The sequence below is a fragment of the Danio aesculapii genome, chromosome 21 (assembly GCF_903798145.1).
Source record: "Danio aesculapii chromosome 21, fDanAes4.1, whole genome shotgun sequence".
NCBI lineage: Eukaryota > Metazoa > Chordata > Actinopteri > Cypriniformes > Danionidae > Danio > Danio aesculapii.
The window spans coordinates 37,637,539-37,650,986 of record NC_079455.1 but is presented as its reverse complement, the minus strand read 5'-3'; the positions used below and the strand labels follow the sequence as shown (position 1 = coordinate 37,650,986).

At 36.8% G+C, this 13,448-nt stretch overlaps 1 protein-coding gene across 1 annotated transcript in view; it reads right to left on the bottom strand.

Annotated features, from left to right (window-relative positions):
* pde8b (phosphodiesterase 8B) overlaps window positions 1–12,321 on the bottom strand; it is a 105,341-nt gene extending 93,020 nt beyond the window's left edge. Inside the window, exon 1 of the mRNA XM_056446719.1 lies at window positions 11,600–12,321. Within this exon, the coding sequence (XP_056302694.1) occupies window positions 11,600–11,881 (282 nt within the window). The 5' untranslated portion in view covers window positions 11,882–12,321. The remainder of the gene's footprint in view (window positions 1–11,599) is intronic.
* Window positions 12,322–13,448: the final 1,127 nt, after the last annotated feature.

The following is a 13,448-nucleotide window of genomic DNA, read 5'->3' as shown; positions in this document are numbered from 1 at the left end:
TCTACTTCATATTTTTATGTCACCTGCTATTCCTTTGTAACCATTTGTTTAATTAATTTACAAGTTATTTTGTAGTGAAAAGGTCTTTTTTGGTCTTTGTTTTTTTTTTGAAGTACAATCAACATCTCACAAAACAATAACAGAGGAAAGAAAATGTCATGTCAATCTTTACAAAAGCATCATCAGTCACAGTGAGTGAGAGCAGTGCTGTTATTAACAGAGTGTGTGTTTACCCAACAAACCCAAATTTTGTATGTATTGTAATTATTGTATATCCTTTAGAAAGTATTAAATTAAAATATGAGAGATATGTAAAGGGTGTACTAAAATATATACTGTACATAGTAAATAAATCATAAATATTATTTTTTTAAGCTGCTAACTATTATATGATAAGATCTGTGTATCTATCTAGCATGTAAAACTTTAGATTATCTTGCATGCATCATAATAAAATGAATAAGCTCAGTATTGCAGCTCTTGTCATCTGTTAGTGGAGCTGTTCTCAGTGTCGCCAGCTTGTAAACTGAAATGTTTCACATTCAAACATATTTCAAACAATCTGTTCCCATCCTGTAAGATCCGACATGCTCCCACGATGCTTTCAAGTGTTTACCAAAACCTCCAAGATTATAAACAACACTACTATACGCAGTCCATAACACACAGACGCACTTGTACAGCTATCTTTATTGGGGCTTCACATAGACATAATGATATTTATACTGTACATACTGTATATTCTCTCCCTCTACCCCAACCCTACCCCTAAACAGATTTATGTGGTATTTTCCTCATAGGAAACAAAAGAAATGTCTCCACAAGGCCAAAATTTACTAGTATTGCTATAATTGTGGGGACATTTGGTCAACATAAAGAATACAAGATACACACACACACACACACACACACACACACACACACACACACACACACACGTTTTCAGTTCTCCTTTTGAGGACATTCATTGACACAATGTAAATACTTTCCCCTAACCTTAACCATAACAAATGATAGCCCTAACCGTTAACCCATCTCCACGATGGATGTCCAGCGTTCAGCTCTACACAAAAAGTTTAGCCAGAGTAGAAATGGTCATGCCCATGTGAGCCTGGTTTCTCTCTAGGTTTTTCCCTCACTTTCGTCAATTGGTGAGGTTTTGTTCCTCGCCACTGTCGCCACTGGCTTGCTTGGTTTGGGACTTGTGGAGCTGCGATGGGTTTTAGACTTTCAGCAGTGAAAATTAAACCACACTGAACTGAATTAAACAGAACTTCAACTTTGAAAACCGGACTGACACCGTTTCAATTTACCAGAACTTCTATGTGAAGCTGCTTTGACATTTACATTGTAAAAGCGCTATAGAAATAAAGATGAATTGAATTGAACTCTAATCTTGACTCTAAAACCAAATCTTAACCCTCAAACAACACCGTGATGAGGTCAAAAAGTGGGAGGTAGCAAAAATGTCCTCACTTTACTCTATCAGTTCACAAACATACACACGCACACTGAAATGAATAAAAAGTGTCTATTTTCAGCCTCCTGTCAAACCTGAGAAATGTCCTATTTGGCACCAGTTATTAATTTTAATACAAAAAGCACATCACACATGCAGCAGATGTACCATAATCAAGTAAAGATCACATCTACAATTCAGTCACGATCTCACCAATCAGAGCAGGTCACATAATAGCAAAATGATCTGAGCAGAGATGCCCAAACTAGGGCGCACAGGCCAAAATTGACCCTTGGTAACCTTTAATCTGGTCCGCCATCCAGACTTTTTTTGGTAATTTGCTTTATTGTTGAGCTACAAATCAGCAAACTGAAATGAAATGTTTCAACTAAATGTTGTACATGAATCAGATTTAAAAAATACACTGTCACTGATGGATAGAGGTGGACAGAGGCAGGTGCAGCTTTACTAGTGTGTTCGGCATTAATCTCCGTTGTGTTAAAAAAGGAATTATGTTTTTATTATAATAAATTCATTATAATATGTAAAAAGATCTATTGCATTAATTAATATGATTAAATCTATTTATTAATAATATGAAATAAATTAAGAAATTACCCATGGCAACTAATGTAATGAACACTCAAAAAATTTATTTGCTGCTTGTTACTTATGCAAAATGAGCATTTTGAGATTTTTTGGGACAACTTAATTGTTTTATGTTTAATACACTTAAATGTGTTAACTGAATCGATTTGGGACAACCTGAATGAATTGAGTGGAACCCTGCATTTTTACAGTACAGTTTGGTGTATTTACCTTCTGCCTATAGCCCTCAATCGATTTTGGTTTTTGACTCTACAAAAGAAAAAGTTTGGTCACCCCTGATCTTGAGTTTCATAAAGACCTTGTTTAACATTCCTTACCAACACCACCATGAATTTCTCATCCTAGTCTGCACTCATGAAGAACAAAACCACCTTCATAATAATCACAATGATAAATTGGGACAGTATTTGGGAATTTTGTGATTTTTCTTTTACATTTCTGACATACGCAGGAGTGCAAACAATTTCTTCAGTTCATGGGAGGAAATCATTCAATCAGATACAAATCACATCCCTCTTCTAATAACAAATAACAAAAAGGTCCATATTCAATAATTTGTTAAATATGCTGTATATTTAATAAATTTTTAAAATCCATTTTATTATTCAACCAAATAGCATAATAAAACATTAGTGCTATATAGATATGGGTGTTATTGATATGGTATCGCCACAGAAAATATTGTGATAGTATGCTATATCTATGTTTCCCCCACCATTAGTCTGGTTCTCAGAGCACTTGGAGATTTGGTTTGGTGCTCAACATGTGTGACAGTTTATTAATACTAAATGCCCCAGGGCTCGGTTTTGGGCTCTTACTTGTTTATTATTTGCCTAGTCACATTTTCTGAAATTTTGTAAAAACATTCATCATTTTGCTAGAAACCTTGTTAATACTTTTTGCGTAATATTTTTCATTAATAAGAATTCACGAATGATAAATAAGAATTTATGTCATTATTTACAGTTTATGAACAATTTTAGAATGACTTAAATGTCATACTGACTGAAACATCAGTCCAGTTTAATGGTGGCTAGCTAACTACTAAACTTAATGAATAGCATAGCCTTCATTGGGGCCAGTGTTTTCATTTCTGATAATCTAAAGATCTGTTGTACAAGCATTATTAGCCTTAGCCTACAATTTTTTTGACAATTTTGTACAGATAATATCATTAATGTTTTGTAATGTCACGATTACCGATTTGAAAATTTTCTAACAATTAAGATTACTATTTCAAATTTTCATTATCATTAAATCCATGATTATCGTGATTTTGAAAACCCACTTAAAGTATGTTGTAGTCCTTTGATTTAAAGTGTGTACTGCACATTATTAAGATTACTGAGCTGCAGCTTGACTTCACAAAAATAAATTTCAAATCAAAACTCAATATCAGTCAGAAAAATATGTTCGTTCGCAGTTTTGTAAAATAACAATTTATTAACAACTATAACCATGTAAAAAAATAAAGCACACAAAATAATACAAGCATAATAAAAGCAAAATAGTCTAAAATGCACAGATCCTTGTTGAAATTGTCTGCCTCAAAATTACATAAAGCTGAAAATTGGACTTGTTTGTTCATTTTCAGACAAAAAAATGGTGTAATAAGTGTGTGTGAAATTTATTTTTGAACATTTTTAGGTTATTTTAACAAACTATGATAACATTAACAAGCGTGATAAATGAAGTCACTATAATCATGATATAAAATGTTCATATTACATCTCTAGTGCATAGTACATACTTCTCCATTTGAAAGCTATAATTCAGCACCTGGTATTAACCGGTATTACTGACAAAATCTGCATGAAAATCACCTTCAATTACTCATGCAGCTCTACATAAAACTATAAAATGACTTTAGAACATCTGAACTATTTTCAGTGCATGCATGAATACTTTTTTGTTCCTTATAATGCATTTATAGCTTTTGTTAACAATAATCACAAAATATTCCACTATCAAAATCAGACTTGGATGCCATATGTTTAATTCTTGATCAAGCAAAAACAATATTGAAACCGATATCCAATCAGAATATCGAATCAATGCATCCCATACATGAATGAGGCCAACAAATGCAAAGAATCCTCATGAACAGAAGACTGTAGCTCGAGGGATAAAAGCTGCAGCATGGATTTCAGCAATTTCAGGCTGTTATCTAAATGTTCCTGACCTCCAGGGGCCAATCAGATTGTGCTTTTCATTGGGCAACATAGCGACAGTGAAGTGTCCCGATTTCAGTCGAGACCGCCGATGCCCTGCTACATATCTAAGGGCAGCTCAACCCACAATGCCTTGCTCTAACCTTGTGTCTGTGTGTGTGTATCTGCTCCAAGATTCATCAGCCTTTTTGCATGTGATAGTTCACACCCTGAGAGCTCACAGCCAGAGGGGTAAACAAACTCTGTGGCCTGAACACACAAATGCATACAAAGAAACACAAAATCGCCTTTCTTTAACACAAGGCCTCTATCTCTCCCAAAGATGCAGAGACACACACAGAATAATCCAGCACGCATATTCAACTCAAAATGGATATCTGCTCCATCGCTGTGAACACAATGAGAGTGTGTTTTGAGTGATCGAGAGTCGCACACACTTCAATGGCATCATTGAGTTTCTTGGCCCATGCACCGGAGATCGTACCAAAAAAATCACTATGTCTCCTTTTATACTGACAGATGAGCAAACAAACAAACAAACAAACAAAGTGCCCACTAAAGCCATTGTATAAATCCATAAACGGATCTATAAATGGTCCTTGTTGGGTTTTTGAAATGACATTAGTAATTGATTTGTGTTGCGTAACAAAAATTCCATAGTGTACCAAAGGGTCAAATGGGTCCAAGTAAAGCCCTCATACTGAACAAAATGTAATTACTCCTTAACTAAACTAACTAAAAAGTGTGTTTATTACATGTCTAAGAGAGAGCTCTCATTTGCGCTTTGAAAAAATGTCTCCGACTGTAAAATGTAGATAACACTGATATTCGTTTTAAACATGGCAGGAATTACAGCATTCCAGTTAACAGTCTTTTAATATCATCTCCAGAATGTAAGCAGAAAGATATCAGAGACAAAATGGGTACACTTATAAATCTCAATGCACTATAAAGCAGATGATAAAAATAAAGGGAACATAGTACTTCCAGAATAGTTTTCAATTCCATTTATAGTAAATGAAATAAAGTGCAAATGAATTATAGGTCTTGTAGGTCTTGTCTACACCTACACCAACCATCAGTTAAGGTCTTCATCTTCCCCAACCCTAAACCCAACCATCACAGTTATTAACGTCTACATCTTCCCCAACCCTTAACCCAACCATCAGTTATTAACGTCTACATCTTCCCTGACCCTAAACCCAACCATCACAGTTATTAATGTCTTCATCTTCCCCAACCCTAAACCCAACCATCAGTTATTAACGTCTACATCTTCCCTGACCCTAAACCCAACCATCACAGTTATTAACGTCTACATCTTCCCCGACCCTTAACCCAACCATCACAGTTATTAATGTCTTCATCTTCCCCAACCCTAAACCCAACCATCAGTTAACGCTTCATCTTCCCCAACCCTAAACCCAACCATCACAGTTATTAATGTCTTCATCTTCCCCAACCCTAAACCCAACCATCAGTTAACGTCTTCATCTTCCCCAACCCTAAACCCAACCATCACAGTTTTTAACGTCTACAATTTCCCTGACCCTTAACCCAACCATCACAGTTATTAATGTCGTCATCTTCCCCAACCCTAAACCCAACCATCACAGTTACTAACGTCTACATCTTCCCCGACCCTCAACCCAACCATCACAGTTAATGTCGTCATCTTCCCCAACCCTAAACCCAACCATCAGTTATTAACGTCTACATCTTCCCTGACCCTAAACCCAACCATCACAGTTATTAACGTCTACATCTTCCCCAACCCTAAACCCAACCATCACAGTTATTAATGTCTTCATCTTCCCTGACCCTAAACCCAACCATCACAGTTATTAATGTCTTCATCTTCCCCAACCCTAAACCCAACCATCAGTTATTAACGTCTACATCTTCCCTGACCCTAAACCCAACCATCACAGTTATTAACGTCTACATCTTCCCCGACCCTTAACCCAACCATCACAGTTATTAATGTCTTCATCTTCCCCAACCCTAAACCCAACCATCAGTTAACGCTTCATCTTCCCCAACCCTAAACCCAACCATCACAGTTATTAATGTCTTCATCTTCCCCAACCCTAAACCCAACCATCAGTTAACGTCTTCATCTTCCCCAACCCTAAACCCAACCATCACAGTTTTTAACGTCTACAATTTCCCTGACCCTTAACCCAACCATCACAGTTATTAATGTCGTCATCTTCCCCAACCCTAAACCCAACCATCACAGTTACTAACGTCTACATCTTCCCCGACCCTCAACCCAACCATCACAGTTAATGTCGTCATCTTCCCCAACCCTAAACCGTTTTTCAGTTCAAAAGTAAATCAGGTTTAAATGGCAAGAGTTTAAACCTGATTTACTTTTGAACTGAAAAAACGCAGAGATTGCAAACTTAAGAATGTGTTATTGCATTAAATTACCTGTAGATTTATCAATAGTGTGACGCATGAAAAGAGAAACATGGCTTGTAATAAGGAAAAAAGCATCACTACAATAATTTACTTTCTGCATTTAAAAACTGAAATTCAGAGCTAACTGCAGGACACGGTGCCAAAATCAGCTCATATTTGGCGGCTCCATCAAAGATCGCATGCAGAATGTGCCGTTATAGCCTAGAAAGCAAATGTTGTCAGGGCTTCGAGAAAATCGATTTATTACTTTTGTCTGAATAAAATAACATTTAGAAAACTGGTATTACAAACATACAAGACATAATAAATGAAAAAAATAAAATAAAAAGTGTACACAGCATTTCAAACTTATGAAAATCGCATAAAAATGGGTAAAAATAGAAATCAGCATACAACTCAACAGATATATTTAACTTCTTTAACTTAGAAAAGAACAAGTGAATGTGCTGAATCTCATTATATTTTAAATGATTAAACTCTATAGTGGTCGGAATTTTAAATGACTGTTAATGTGTATTTTGCAGCTGCACTGTGAGTTCCTGAGTCTTTTAATATTTCATCAAATGAGTTAAAAAAATTTAAAAAAAGATTTATTTGATAAATAAACTATTGTTACCACAGATTTTTTACATAAAATGCAAGACTCGTTTTTGTATTTTTTTAAAAAATTGAGCAAAAAAAGAAAAGCGCTACTATATATTTGTTGTTTTGATATTTGAAAAGCCGTTTTTCATCACTGCTCCATGTATTTGTACAGTAAAGTGCAGTGGTTCTCTGGGTTTGCAAACTTTGCATCATGACCCAGATTTGACTTTAATCATCAAATGGTGACCTAAATCAGTAACAAAAATGTTTAGCATATAAAATGTTGACAGAAATGTACAAAAACAAACATGAACCTTGAACCAAGTCCAGCTATGTGCTAAATTATTGGTATTAGACATGCACAGGTCATGTTTGGTAATTTACTAATTCATTTGCACATTACATAAAACTACTACAGAGGTAGCAAGTGACAATAAGAGACAAATCTGCAAAAACGCATAAAATGAGTAAATAAAATAACAATGAACATTATTTTACATTTAAAAGATGACCTAAATTATACGAAATTCAGTTTCTTGTAATTTGTGATTAACACATTTCCTTTTATTTAGGATTTTGAAGTGCATTATGGGACCTTAATCTATGCCTCGCCACCTTTTGATCTTAAAAAGTTTAACAAAGTGACTTTTATAGGACTATATACACTCACCTCCCACTTTATTAGGTACACCTCACTAGTACCTGGTTGGAACCCCATTTGCCTTTCGAACTGCCTTAATTTCTTTGTGGCATAGATTCAACAAGCTACTGCAGTCCATACTGACATGATAGCATCACGCAGTTGCTGCAGATTTGTCGTCTGCACATCTATGATGCAAATCTCCCATTCCAACACCTCCCAAAGGTGCTCTATTGGATTGAGACCTGTTGACTGTGGAGGCCATTTGAGTACAGTGAACTCATTGTCATGTTCAAGAAACCAGTCTGAGATAATTCGCACTTTATGACATAGCGTGTTATCCTGCTGGAAGTAGCCATCAGAAGATGGGTACACAGTGGTCGTAAAGGAATGGACATGGTCATGATGCTCAATAGGTACTAATGAGCCCAAAGTGTGCCAAGAAAATATTCCTTACACCATTACAGCACCACCACCACCAGCAGCCTGAACCGTTTATACATAGCAGGATGGATCCATGCTTTCGTGTTGTTGACGCCAATATCCGACCCTACCATCTGAATGTGGCAGCAGAAATCGAGACTCATCAGACCAGGCAACGCTTTTTCAATTTTCTATTGTGCAATTTCGGTGAGCCTGTGTGAATTGTAGCCTCAGTTTCCTTGTTTTTAGCTGACAGGAGTGGCACCCGGTGTGGTCTTCTGCTGCTGTAGGCCATCCACCTCAAGGTTGGATGTGTTGTGCGATCAAAAATGCTCTTCTGCATACTTTGGTTGTGGTCATTTGAGTTACTGTTGCCTTTCTATCAGCGCAAACCAGTCTGGCCATTCTCCTCTGACCTCTGGCATCAACAAGGCACTTGCTCCCCCAGACCTGCCACTCACTGGATATTTTCTCTTTTTGGACCATTCTTTGTAAACACTAAAGATGGTTGTGCATGAAAATCCCAGTAGATCAGCAGTTTCTGAAATACTCAGACCAGCCCGTCTGGAACTAACAACCATGACACGTTCAAAGTCCCTTAAATCACCTTTCTTCCTCATTCTAATGCTTGGTTTGAACTGCAGCAGATCGTCTTGGCCATGTCTACATGCATAAATGCATTGAGTTGCTGTCATGTGATTGGCTGATTGGAAATTTGCATTAACGAGCAGTTGGACAGGTGTACCTAATAAAGTGGCCAGTGAGTGTAGGTAAATAACAGTACAAAAACTAAACAATAACTTGCCAGTATTTGTATGTTGTTGTACAAATTTATATTTATGGATGATTAGACAGAATATTTTTCAAAATGTTTATTAATATTAAAAGTTTTCTCAGCAAGAACCTTAATCATTTAAGCTTTAGTTTAATTACTGACTCTACAGGTTAGAATAAACAAAGTTTCATTTGACATAAATACATCTGTCACACTGAATGCCAATGACATCTAATTTCACTCATGTTTTCAAACACAAGACACTTTACTTATACTTAATATGCTTATAAAATCACTTTCTGAAATTAAATTGGATGTGGACATCAAAATAGGACGTCTCATCTTTGGCCTATATTCATTTCATGCATGCCATGTGTACAGCATGATGTTACAGCAATGCCAAGGCCATGGGTTTGATTCTCATGGAATGCATGAATTGATTAAATGTATTATACCATGAAAGCATTATACAATGTTTCAGATAGAAATGTCCACCAACTGCATGAATATAAATGTGACCGTAGCAAAGCAAAAATAAGGAACACTGTAGGTTGGATGGAACATTATGATAATATGTATGCAAATAGTACATTAATACTATCAGAATAGAGCAATTCCAGCGTTATGGATGTGACATTTGCAGTAAAAACTTGAAGCATAAATTTACATAGAAACTACATGTTAGCATTAGCATTAGTAACAACGGAGTTAGGGGATACTCAAAAAAATCAATCTGTAGGCATTTTTTATAATAATTGAGGAAAATAAACATGTGTTATGGATGTGACCAAAAAAGTATGCAGTTTTACAGTATAAAACATACGTTGTAGGAATTCTGTGAATGAAACTGCACAACTGTGAGTCAGCTCACTATAGGACAAAAACGATTGATTTGATTTGATTTGACATTTTTGCATTTATGAGGGAAATGCTCGGTTATGCATGTGAGAGATGTGAAATTGGCACTAGACCCGTCACAATATTTGATATATGGACTTATCGCACAACACATGGACATGACCGCAATCATTTTTGGTGATGCAATATATATCGCCCATAAATACAAAACAATTCTAGCACCATTTTAGCTGATTGTGCAACATTTCTATCTCTATTGGAGGTATCGGTGTCAGTATGGTTAAAAAATAAACACTATAGTATTTACTATACATTACTTTAGTTTATTGTCATGTGGGTGTCTGACACCTGAAAATAGATCTGATTGCAGATATCACAGCCTCGGTTACTTTTTTACCTTGCACTTCTTTGTAAACATGTATTATTATTCATTTAGGATATGCATTTTCACATTCTGATTCCAATCCCTAATTATTAAATTGCTAAAATGATTATAATTAAATTTATTATTAAGAAGAATAAACTATTATGTGTTCTTTGGAAGAGTGTGCTTGAATTGTGATGCTATTAAATTGTCATTCTGGCATTATATAATGAGTGGCATTAAATGGTCTTAAAATGACAATAATATCGTTTATCGCAATATATTTCGGTGCAATATATCGTACAGCAAAAAATAGATATCATGACAGACCTAATTGGCAATTGTGTGACTTTGGAAAATCAAATATATTTAATTGAAAACATTTACACAACGTAATGTAGAAGTCAAGTCTACACAAAAAACTTAGAAAGTGTTTCGCTATTTTGCTGAAAACTTTATATTTTTCATGGCAAGGTTGACATTTGCGCAGAATTGCTCAATACTTGTATGGATTTACATGCGATGGGTGCCTGTTGAAATATTTGCAATTTAAAAACCTCAAAAACTGCGGACTGATGTGGGGAAACAACAACAAAAATTAGCAAAACATTACAATTTCTTGTATATTAAGAGTTTCGACGCAAAAACCTCTAAATGCCGTCTAAAATTTTCTTCTAAACTGAGCATTTTTATCAGGCTCCTGTGTGTAAGTTCAGTTATTCCACTTTTATGGGAAGAATAAGTGCTTTACATGGTCTTCAAAGTGAAATAACTTAACATAAACAAAGGAGGCTGAGAAAACGCTCATTTTCGATTGACATTTATGATGGCACTTTTTTTGCATCTAAACTCTTCATATGTACTCTAAGGTTGATTTCGTAAACAGCAGCCAGCCATAAGTGTTCATTAAAATGAACTAAAAAAATTGACATGAATGGATGACTTGGTTATCTCATAAAAGATAAATAATTCCTCAAAAAAGTACATCCACAGGGCAGATGTTTAACCATCCGCTTGAGGTTTTTGAATGAAGAAAACTCATTCTCTTCAAAAACTCAACCATTTGAAAGTAAAATAAAAGAAATAGCAGTCAATAGCTGTAAACAATCAGCATATGGCAGCAGTTAGTCTGAATCCAGCTGACAATTCACAACAAGACGCATCACACACACACACACAGATGAGTCCAAAACACTGAACGAAAGACAGTATGGTGGAAATAGTGTCAGAAAAAGGCGCTAAAAATCGATTCCCACCATATTGCCATTCATTCATTCACTCCTCGTACCTTGACGCTGGTGCTGCTGGTCTGGGTCTCGGCCTCTGTACACATCTGTCCGCCGCTGTTCTCTCTCCGCTCTCGGTGAGAGTTGGTCCGTGTGTGCCTGCTCTGGTACGCGATCACGGAGGGGATGGTATCCGCCGCGTCGGTCTTGATGAAGAGGCCGTGCAGGGTGGTCGCGGTGCCCTGCGAGATAGTAGTGGTCTGGTGCGGCGAGTTGGACTCATCAGAGTCGCGGCAGTAGATCACCCCGCTCTGCGAGACGTGAATGCTGGGAGCGCAGCCCATCGTTCCCCGCGCCTCGCTGCGTAAAACCCGGAGGAACGGATCTCAAGACCTCCGCCGCCGCTGCAGCTCCCGGGCCGCTGTCACGCTGCCGTTCCCCCGGTACATGGGCCAGTGCTCGCGCTGCTCAGTTCCGCCTGACTCCCCAGCTCGTCACGAAAGAGAAACAGAGAAGGGATCCATCTCGCCGCGTTATTTATCAACGATCATATCAGGTCAGATCGATGACACCTCGGCTGTCCAACCGTGAGCCCGTTGCGCTGGTGCCGTGTCACATTTTGGAGGAATTACACCTCATTTCGCGTCGGCGTAACAGACTAAAGGTTCGAGCTCATCGCTGCGATGCATTTTCTCGTGGAACTGATCATCTGTATGTTCATCACGACGTCAGAGCTCTTAAATAACAGGCGCAAAGCACCAGACTCTGAGAATATGTCTCAAACTTACACTCATGGTCCTTTAAGACACATAAGCGTCATCAGTGACTCTCTCTTAAACACACACGCACGCACACACAGTGAGAGAGAGAGAGAGAAAGAGAGACAGAGAGAGAGTGGGATAATGATAGATTCATGTTTTGCTCTTTTAAACGAGATATTCACTACTGTAAATAATCACATTTAATACCATGAAAAATGCATAAGCAAAACTAGTGTTTGACTCAACTATATGCACCATAAACTAATATAGAAATCTAAAACAAAGCATCCAATTTTTACAGCAATGCAATAAAATAAAAAATGTGCCACGAAGAAGCTTCCAGTAAACAGTTCTTATAAGAGGCCTTTTTTTTTCTTTTACACCATTTACCCCTGGTGTTAAAAAGTGTGAACCATAAAGTATAGTTGTAGCTGAGGCATGAAAGACTTTGGTTGTTGTCGGCAAGTCAAGAAGACGCCATGCTAAAGCAAATCTTCTAATACAGTAAAAACATCTAGGGATGCATGTTCAACGACATTTTCAGCCAAAAGGAAAATATATGAATTAAAAAAGCACACACATTTTACTCTCCCCCATGATGTAGTTACTGCGCAATGTGATGTGGCTTTCACATCAGATGCAGAAACTATAAAACCATTCATTTCAATGGTTTGTCTCACCAAGAGTACACGTCGCTGACAAAGCTAAAAAAAATCATAAGAAACTAAAACATTTCACTTTGTGGATATACTGCTTACGTACACTCATTCCAATATAATCTCACAGAAATTCAGATCTTTTTGATTTAGTGGCTAATTTGTATAAATTTGTACGATCTCATTTGTACAATTTAGTATGATTTGCTTGTCCCCCAATGATGGTTGGGTTTAGGGGCGGGGTTGGGTGCCACATCTTTTTTTTTTAATTTGCACATTTTCATACGACTGAACTCTTGCAACTAAACTGACAAAGGCTTAATTTACACTGCATGGTTCAAGTGACTCAATTGCAATTTTTTTCTCCCATGTGGCACAGATCGGATATGGCCCATGAACATTTAAGCAGGAAAAAAAACACATGGATTCCAATTTACTCCAATCAGATTCAGGCTTTGTTCATATGTGGAAATGTATGTGATATGAATCAGATA